Source organism: Lolium perenne, chromosome 2, assembly GCF_019359855.2.
Source record: "Lolium perenne isolate Kyuss_39 chromosome 2, Kyuss_2.0, whole genome shotgun sequence".
Taxonomy (NCBI): Eukaryota; Viridiplantae; Streptophyta; class Magnoliopsida; order Poales; family Poaceae; genus Lolium; species Lolium perenne.
Window position 1 is genome coordinate 16,413,917 of NC_067245.2, and position 9,870 is coordinate 16,423,786.

Sequence of the window (9,870 nt, forward strand, 5' to 3'; positions counted from 1 at the left end):
AGGCTGACGGACATAGCTCTTCGGAATAAAGCAAAACTTAGCTTGCCTATATTCTGTTGGCCTTGCACACGCCCGCGCTAGCTGCCGCTTCCTCCGACACAACATCCTCTGCCGTTCCCCACGTCGGTTCCTCGCGACCACCAACCGTCGCAACAACAACAGCAGCAGGCGGGATCCGAGGATGAGCAGCATCAAGGTGCCGCGAATCTTGTCGAAATCGACCTTGGCGAGCCTGTGCTTGGCGCGGTTGTTGTTCTGGACGCCACCGGTAGTGGGGACCGCCCTCATCGTCCAGTGGCTCCCCGGCGTGCCCAGTCCCCACCTCTAGCCGGCTCACGGTGGCGCAAAATCAAGATTCTCCCCGGCCACTTCTCTTGTACGCGGGGAGCCATGCTTGATCTCCCGCCGCGAGCTTCCGTGGGGTGTCGCTGGGGTGGTGAAGCATGCCACCAGTGCGGGAGAAGGGTGGAGCCATAAAGGGCAGGGCGGCGCTGACTTTGGGGATCGTGTATCGGGTAGTTGGACGCGGCCGCAGCAAACGACAAAACTGTAGTTGTAGAAGTTGTCGGTACAAATCGTCTCGCCCCTCATCAAGTGGATCAGACTGACCATAATCAAGTGCTCGTTTCGCAAACCGGCATCCTAGTACATTTTAGCATTTGGGAAACCGAATAACCTGCGCAAAACAAAAAAAAACAGAAGCTCCCAGCCCTGCTGATGGGCCTAAACCATTAGGGCCGCCATGGGATTGATTCACCGTTTGCATGCGCGAGTAGCGCACTCATGCAGGTCCCCCCACCCACGCGCCTCCGTGTTGGGCCGGCCCAACCGCCCAACAAAACGTCTTCTCCGTTTTTTTTCTATTGATTTTTTCTGAAAAAAATAAATTTGAAAAAATTCCGATTACAAAAAAGTTCAAAGTTGAAAAAGTTCAAATTTAAAGTAATTGTACGAATCCGAAATTTTCTAAATTTTAAAATTTGCCTAAAATTCAAAATTTACTGAAATTTGAAATTTTCTCGAAATTTGAAATTTTCTCGAAATTTGAAATTTTCTCGAAATTTGAAATTTTCTTGAAATTTCAAATTTGCTCGAAGTTTAAAATTTACACAAATTTGAAATCTGCTCAAGGTTAAAAAATTATTCAGATTTGAAAACTACTCAGATTTAAAAACAGTTTAGATTTAAAAATTGTTCAAATTAAAATATTCAAGCAATAAAAGAAATATAAAGAACCGAAGAAAATGAACCAGAACTGAGAACCATAAAAAAATCTGACCAAAAGCCGTGAAAATCGCGAGCGTGAAGCGAACGAGGAAGAATGAACAAATGAATGATGGAACAAACAAAATGGGTCGGCCCAATACCAACCGGCACGTGTGTGGGTCATTAACGACGCGCTAATGGGCGGGAAATAGGGATGGGAGTTGCTATCCGCCGACCTGGTCGGCTCGTTCCGGGTGCCGCACACCCAGCGACCAGGTTGGATAGGTTGGGCCGCGGCTCATTAGCTCAGGTACGAACTTTTTTGTTTATTCTGTTTTTTTTTCTGTTACTAATATTTTTCATTTTCAAAATCTAACATTATTTATGAAACTATTTTACCAGATATTTTCAAAATATGAACATTTTTAAATTTTGAACTGTTTTATGTTTTGAACATTTTTCAATTTTTTTTAAAATTTGAACAATTTTTTATGTTTGAACACTTTTTAAATTTGAACATTTTTAAAGTTTGAACAATTTTTAAATTTGAACATTTTTTAAGATTGAATTTTATTAAAATTGAAATATTTTTGAAGTGTGAACATTTTTTAACTATGGACATTTTTGAGATTTGAACATTTTTTTAAATGTATTTTAAAAAAATATGAATAATTTTTTTAATATAAATACTTTTCAAAATCTCAACATTTTTTAAAAATCTTAATATTTTTGAATCTGAAAAAAAAAGAGAAAAAAAGAAACAGAAAAGGAAAAAAGAAAAGAAAAAACGAAAAAAGAAACAGAAAACGAAGTACACTGCGAACTGGGCCGACCAGGCCGGCCCATACCGCGCGCGCGGTGGTGTGCGGCGCGCGGTAACGGCCGACCTGGGGGAGCTGCTTTACACCGACCTGGTCGGTGTATAGTAGCCACCGACCACCCCCCAGATCTTTGTTGGGCCGGCCCACGATTTGCTGAGACTGTTTGCTGTGGATTCGGTGCGGACGGGCCGGCCCAAGTTTGTTTTCCTTTTTTTCTTTTCTCATTTTTTCTCTGTTTTAAATCTGAACAATTTCAAATTTGAACAAAATTCGAATTGAACGATTTTTGAATTTGAACAAATTTCAAAAATTGAACGATTTTTCGAATTGGAACAAATTTTGAAATTGAACGATTTTCAAATTTGGATAAATTTCAAAAATTGAACGATTTTTCGAATTTGAACAAATTTTGAAATTGAACGATTTTCGAATTTGAACAAATTTCGAAAATTGAACGATTTTTCGAATTTGAACAAATTTTGAAATTGAACGATTTTCGAATTTGTACAAATTTTGAAAATTAAACGATTTTTGAATTTGAACAAATTTCAAAAATTGAACGATTTTCGAATTGGCACAAATTTCGAATTTGAACAATTTTCGAATTTGAAAATTTTCGAATTTGCACACTTTTTGACTTTGAACATTTTTGAAATTTGATTTTTTTTTTGTTTGAACAAAAAGAAGAAAGAAAAACAAAATAAGAAAGAAAACAGAAAAAGAAAAAAATAAAAATAAAAAAACGAAAAAAGAAACTGAAAACCGAAAAAGTGACAGCGAACTGGGCCTGGCCCATACCCGACCAGGGGGTGTGCGGTGGCCGGTAGCCACCGACCTGGTCGGTGTATAGGTTTTCCCCCGACCTGGTCGGTGTATAGGAGGAATTCCGAATAGGTATTACCCTTGTTGGGATTGTTGCTGTCACTAATTGTTGTGGAGACCTCTGTGGGCCGGGCCACGATGAACATACTAAGAGGTGAGGCTAGCTGGGCCTGAGGCCAGCTAAGACACACGTTACCCGGGCTGATCAAGAACCGAGGCGGAGTATAACGCACCTCACCTGGTCGTCTGTCACCCCAGAAAAGAGGCCGAAGAAACCCTAACGACGCGGTGGCGGCGGCGGCGAAAGGAAAAAATTGCGGAGGGGATCAACGACCTGAGCTACGATCGAGATGTTGCAGGAAGCAAGGGCGCGTCTGTATAGGCGGAGGAGGCGGGCCTCGCAACACGCCCATCGATTGAACCAAGAAGAGATGCTCCGGTCGGGATCAGATCACGATCTGGAACTGAAGTCGATCTCCTGTGAACCTACCACAGAGCAGGAGCTGGAGCAGGATGAGGAGGAGGAGGACGACGACGAAGAAGAAGAGGAAGAGGATGAACAGGACGAGGACGAAGAGGAGGAGCTAGCTCCAGAATCCTCCATGGAAGAGGAGAAAAACGACTTCGCTCACCACCGTAAGGACTGGGAATTCACATTTAAGCACGGGAATCGTACCTTCGATCTTATCAGTGAGTAACCTGTTGGTTTTCGCTTGCTACTCTCCTTCTCCGGACACTTGCAGTCGATTGGGCTTGTTATTGATTCAAAGTAATCTGTTGGGATCTTGATATGCAGCGTCACTGAGTCCAATGGTCTACACACACTGCACGCCGAGCTGCCTCCCAGAAGATGCCGATCTCGTCCCAAGCCTACAGATGTTCTCCATCAAAATCGCCAAGATAAAGCACCTCCAGTGGCCGCTTCATGTCTACGGCACTGTCGCTGCCCGGGACTACGTGGATCACAAGCGGAACATCATCTTCTTCCGTCCGAGGAGTGAGAGCCAAACCATCACCAAAAATGCAAGTACCTTCTTTCTATCTATTCATGTGTTGTATTATTGCTAATCTTCTTGTCAGCTGCTGGCTCTTTGATTGAATAGTTGGTAACAACATGCATTTTTTCGATTTTTTTCCCCGATAATGGGCACTTTATTACTTGATCAAGCAGTTACACCCAGCTTCTGCATAACCAGGATGCACACAGCCGTTCGAGTTCCAAAAATCTCCAAAATAAAACGGCAAAGGCGAATTATTGCAGATAAAAACATACATATAATTGATGATGACGACCGATTATGATGCTTGTTGCAGGATCCTTATTTGCACCTGACCGGACCGCACCGCGGGCTCCTGTCCGTCGAGCCTGTACACATTGAAATCCGACTCATGCTAAAGGAGGGACAGTCTTGGCCTGAAGATAGGGAATTAGTCACTCAAGCCTTCCGCTATAACAACCCTTCCAACTGTAATTACTTCTTTTCGCACCTTACCAACTATTTGTGCAAAATAGAGATGTGCTTCGAACAACTCGTCCGGTCACGCCAGGCCACCGTTTTGGCTGTTCGTGTTATGCAAGGGTCGCCTTTCAAATATGGCGGGCAAGTTCTGTGTTGTGCCTCGCCCTATGATGATGATACATCCAAGATGATTGTGTTGTTTGATTCAAAGTATGGAAATACGAGCCTATATAACAATGGAACAATGAGTATGGATCCAGATGGTTACCTTGATCTTTCGAGGCGTGTCGTTTCTGTACAAGGAAGGCTCAAGATCTTCATACATACTTATTCTCGCTCCGGTGCTGTACTTGCTACTGGCCGTGTCTCCTTCAGAGCCAAGGATTGTCAGACAAGTCAGGCCAGATGTGTTCTTCACAACCGCCACAAAGGTACAGACTCTGCAGTTAAGATCACGGTTGCTTGGTCCCGTTTTGCTAGAAAAATATCCAATATCGAGATGGACTGCTTCACAAACTTGTGAATGTTCTGAACCTTCGGGAGGCATCTAAGCCGGTCAAGGAGTATATATACTAGCTGTTATCATTGCCATGTGAACCGCTGTTATTATTATATATGGTCGTGTTCCTTCGTTTGTGAACCGCTATTATGTATGTTTAATTTGTGATATGTATACTGTTTTCTTTTGTTGTTTTTACTACTGAATACCTTTCTCTTGAAACGGTCCATGTATGCCCTTTAAAATTAGAGGTCAAAGGGTGGTGCAATATATATCGCCTGCTGGTTCATTCGTGCTTTGGTTATTTTGCTCCCAGTGCTTAAGGGACATGACAAATGAGCAGCTAGAGTGACTCGCACAAATATTCAAAGCAAGCCCTGGTTCATGCCAATGATGCCCTGCCAGACCTTGTTCTCCTATGTATGAAAATTTGATTATTCTTACCAGCTCAGGTTTTTTGTTGGGTACATTCCCAGCTCAGTTGCTACACGGCTTTCTGTTTTTTTTAATAAAAAAACTGCTGTAGAGCTTCCCGTTGCTTGCACAGGAAAGGTATTTTGCAGTGCTCGAGCAAACTAGGAAGGAAAGGTATTCTGCACACGGTTATTTCCAGTTGATAGTCCATAAAAAACGTGTCAGGTATTTTGAAACAATGTTACTTGAGCATAGTTCAAAGGCAAACCAGTTACCGCTAATGTAATCCATATATCCAGAACTTGCTAATATCATCGAGGTGGTCGTCGAAAAATCAACAACTTGCTGGCATTTCCTTGTAGTAACATGATCGACTAAGACCACTGGCATTTGTCCTATGTTGTATTTACTAACTAGTAAAATCAGAGGTCAAAGGAGATTGGTAACTATGTATTCCGTTGCTGCATAAGAATGTTGATTTACAGCTTTCTATTGCTGCATAGGAATGATAGTTTGCAGTGCTCAAGCGGAGTAGTACTATGGAAAGGTATTCTGCACATGGTTATTATGTAAACGACAGTACATGTGTAATTATCAATTTATGTTTCAATGCAATCCTGATAACAGGTACTTGGTACGAAGCAGAGATCCAAGCAAAACCAGTTACAGCCAATGTAGTTCTGCCCAGATCTTACCACAGGACAAACGGAAAGGTAGCCATCATAGTGCTCCATTAATCAAGCCATTCAGTGATTCAGTCAAATGAAATGATAAGAAGGCAGCAAATATATCTGCAAACTAAAAATTGTTACCCTCGAAGAAAAAAGCCATAACATGGCACACGGCCATTACAGGACATGTAGATCAACGTATGCTGATTAAAAATGTGGGTAGCAATTTCCTACGAGGACGCCAAAGATGTTGCTCTCTTCAAAGACCCCGCTTTCTTCATTTTCAGCAATTTTTTGCTACAAATTTCAGCACGAACACATGTGATTTTCTACTTATTATCATATTAAATTACAAACCATATCAAATAGCATTTCTAGCTATTAAGTGAAATTTAATAATTTAGCGGTACAAGCTTTGAGACCTTGGTTCTAGACAGTTGAAATAAATATAGAACAACTAAATCACAAAATTGTCTCAACCAAGTAGGCTTGGGTTCAACCAATCCCTGCAAAAAAAAACAAAAAACAAAAACCAATGTAAACAAACCAGACCAAAGCACTCGAAACTATCACTTCTTTGTGGGGTAATAAGAACTGTAACTCCATGGCAAGTTGTTAACTCGTAGACTCTTCAACTTACTTGCTAATATCATCGAGGTGGTCGTCAAAATCAACGACTTGCTGCCATTTCTTCGTAGTAACATGATCAGCCAAGACCACGTTGGTAGATGGCTCTTTTAGACTGAGTTGACTACTTCCATCTGATCCAGCCTGACGCCAGCTTTTTGATGAATCCCTGGTGTATAGCTGCACGTGCCATGAAACAATGTGTCATGAATCATGCAAGCTAAAGAAACAGAACGGTGTTGGCGTTTTACAATGGCTCTTAGCAAGGAAATTTAGTCTCTCGAGTATTCTTTGGTAGTTTTTCATAACTGACATAACTAGTAGAAGGTTTGATTATTCCATAAGATATTCAGGGCCTGGTTAGTGGTTCCATAATGAAGGGTGCAATGCGTAACCAAGTATCAGCAAAACCTACTAGTTTAGTTGAGGATCATAACCTCTGATTGTGGGTTCTATTTGACCTTGATAAACTGATAAAAGCTTATGTCACAATGCACAATGACCAAAATACTTCCAACTGGAACCGTAAATAGCACCCTCCAGAGAATTATCTAAAATTGATCCACAGTGCATTATTCAAAATATATGAAGATTGCGAAAACCCATTCAAATTATGGAGTGAGAAAGATCTCAGACAGTCGCCCCTTACACATAGGACTAAAATAATTACAATTTTCAACACAGGAAATTGATTAGCATTTAAAGATATATGCTACTAAGCTGGCCCTTGGCTGGAAAAATGCACTTTGCTATACTTTTCTAATGGTCTACTTATCACTAGATTTATCAACTTGCAGAAAGAACTCAATGTCATAAATTACTCTGTAGTCTTTCATTTACTTGCATATATAAAAAAATCACAAGGTAATGAAGTAAAGAGCGTAACACTGTTATCTGTTGGTATGTATAACCCATATGCCCGAACACATTGCTTCTACTCTCACTTTTGCACTTAAGGAGAACAGATTGCAGATTGCACAATAATTCATAAACCCAAACATACTGTTTCTACTCTTGCTTTTGCACTGAAAAGTAACAGGTTGCATAAGGACTTTGATGCAGCAGAGGCTGCTTAAATTTCATAACATCAAGAGAGGCATATGATATTTTGCAAGTTTGTTCAGAAAATTTAAAGATTAAATTGTGATAAAATTACAATATGTGTTGCTCAGTGATTAAGTTCAATAAAGATGTAATATTTGTGTTATTGCTTAGGTAAGTCACTGACTTGTCAGATGAGAAGTGGTTATTCCGTGGAGTCAATGCATAGATTAGCTTAAATTTATAATTCTACAATGACTCGGAAAGCACACACTTAGCTAGCATATAGGAAGTCCAAACATTATAAAACCCTTTGCTCATCTCACTAAGGCCCTAAGCAAAGGCAGATGTAATGCCAACTTTGTATTTCCATAGCCACTGCCACAACTAGTTTCCAGCATGTAAATGGAGGAGACAAGGGTTAGGGAGAGAAAAACAATGCTCATATTCGAGCATTCCTCATTCGTCCTACATATGATTAGGAGGGACTTTGGACGAGATGATTTCTTTGGGAATTATTTCAATTCAAACAAAATAACTGAGCATTGGGTGTAGTACCCAAATTCAGCGCATGAAAACAAACCCTGACTGTAGTACCTCGTGGAAAATTATATTCTCTGTTGGCATAGTTTGAATAGGTAAGTAATTGGCTTGCAAGACAACATACAATTATTTCTCTAACAAGGAGTGAATTATCTAGCTTAGGTCTCACGAAGGCAAAATTTAGTTTCCAATAAAACAAAAGTCAATAATATTGCGCTGCAAGATCTATTCCATCACTTGGTAGAAGTCAACAAATGGTCTAGTTCAAATTTGAACTGCAATCACGACAAGAATGATGTAACGGGGGGAGTAACATGATAGGATATCAATTTGAAGCAATTAAGAGATAGTTCCAGAGATCATGGGCGAGTACCTGAACAACGGCATCACGGCTATTCCCCTTCACCACCTTCTCGAGCTTCTCGTTGTCCAGCTAGCCAATCAACCAATACAGAGACAAGACAATCGTAATCAGCATCCGGACGAGATCTCCAGCCCCAAACTGCGCGGACAGGAAGGGAGAAAAAAAAGGGGGTACAGCACGCACCAGCAGGACGGCGGCGCGGGGGAAGTAGCGGAAGATGTGGTCCCCGACGCGCTTGGCGACGGCGGGGAGGTCGGCGTCGTCGCGGCGCGCGTTGGCGTGGTAGTAGCCGACGACGGCGAGGCCCTGGGCGGCGAAGTGGTCCTCGACGAGCGTGAGCGCGAGCTCGAGCGTGGGGAGCAGCGGGAGGTGGTGCGGCTGGTGGGAGAGCGGCACGGCGTCGGCGACCGAGACGACGGCCGGGGACGCGGCGGGGTCGGCGACGCGGCCGACGAGGAGGCCGTTGACGGCGGCGGCCGGGTGCTTGAGCGCGTGCAGCGCCAGCTTGACGTACGCCGCCTGCGCCAGCTCGTACCGGCACTCCACGCCCATCTCGATCTGCTCCGCCGCCGCAGCCGCTTCCGATCGGCGAAGGCTGCTCTCGGGTTGTTTGCTTCTCCCGTGCGCGGTCAGATCTGGTTGGAGGAGATGAGAGGATCGGATCGAGTTTGGAACAAGGGGAGAGAGGCTCCTCGTTTCTGGCCGCCCGATTCACTTTGGACGATCACGACAACTGAGTTCGGTGGGACCAGAAGACTTCACAAAGGGCCGGCACATGGAGAATGGATTTCTGTATTACTATTTGTTTATTGAAAAAAACGAATTTTGGATGTACTTTTTATGTTTTATCTTGTCACATGAAAAAAAGTCTTAGGTGAAGCTGCAAAAATGTCAGCCGGATTCGTTCTTTTTGTGTTTTATTATCTTGTTTTTGTATACGGGATGCATCCAAAATATTCAGTCCGTACATGGAGAGTGGAGCCTCTCGGCTAGCTTGGACAAATACTTAGTCCACAACAGGCAAAGTGGACCCTTTCGGCCAGCTTAGGTCATCTTCAACGGCAGCCCGTAAACGGACAGTTTGTGTTCGTCGCTGTCGGCCGAGACCGAAAGCGAGGCCCAAAGTTGATTCGTAAATAGACCGCGCCATATGTCTGTTTTGGAGCAAACCCAATCCAAATTCTGTTTATTGAAAAAATCAAATTTTAAGTGCATTTTTCTCTAGGCACATTAGAAAATTCTAAAGTTGAACCTGCAAAAAAGCTAGAAGGGTCGTTCTTTTTTGTATTTTCTTGTTTTTCTAATTCGATATGCATCTAAAATATTTAGTCCACACATGCAAAGTGGCCCCTCTAGGCTAGCTTGGGACTAGTGGAGAAAGAAATTCTATCTAGATTATAGC

At 42.5% G+C, this 9,870-nt stretch overlaps 2 protein-coding genes across 2 annotated transcripts; one reads left to right on the forward strand and one right to left on the reverse strand.

Moving 5' to 3' along the window:
* Window positions 1–3,072: 3,072 nt before the first annotated feature.
* On the forward strand, window positions 3,073–5,006 carry LOC127331301 (uncharacterized). The gene is made up of 3 exons (XM_051357410.2): window positions 3,073–3,539; window positions 3,646–3,872; window positions 4,164–5,006. Exons 1-3 carry the CDS (start codon window positions 3,200–3,202, stop codon window positions 4,830–4,832), a joined length of 1,236 nt encoding a protein of 411 aa, XP_051213370.1. The 5' UTR covers window positions 3,073–3,199; the 3' UTR covers window positions 4,833–5,006.
* A 1,137-nt stretch (window positions 5,007–6,143) lies between these two features.
* On the reverse strand, window positions 6,144–9,107 carry LOC127331302 (ER membrane protein complex subunit 8/9 homolog). Its single transcript, XM_051357411.2, has 4 exons — window positions 8,652–9,107; window positions 8,478–8,537; window positions 6,534–6,700; window positions 6,144–6,399 (listed from the first exon to the last, which is right to left on the reverse strand). The coding sequence occupies exons 1-4, from the start codon at window positions 9,018–9,020 to the stop codon at window positions 6,369–6,371; spliced, it is 627 nt and encodes a 208-aa protein (XP_051213371.1). The 5' UTR covers window positions 9,021–9,107; the 3' UTR covers window positions 6,144–6,368.
* Between the last annotated feature and the right edge of the window lie 763 nt (window positions 9,108–9,870).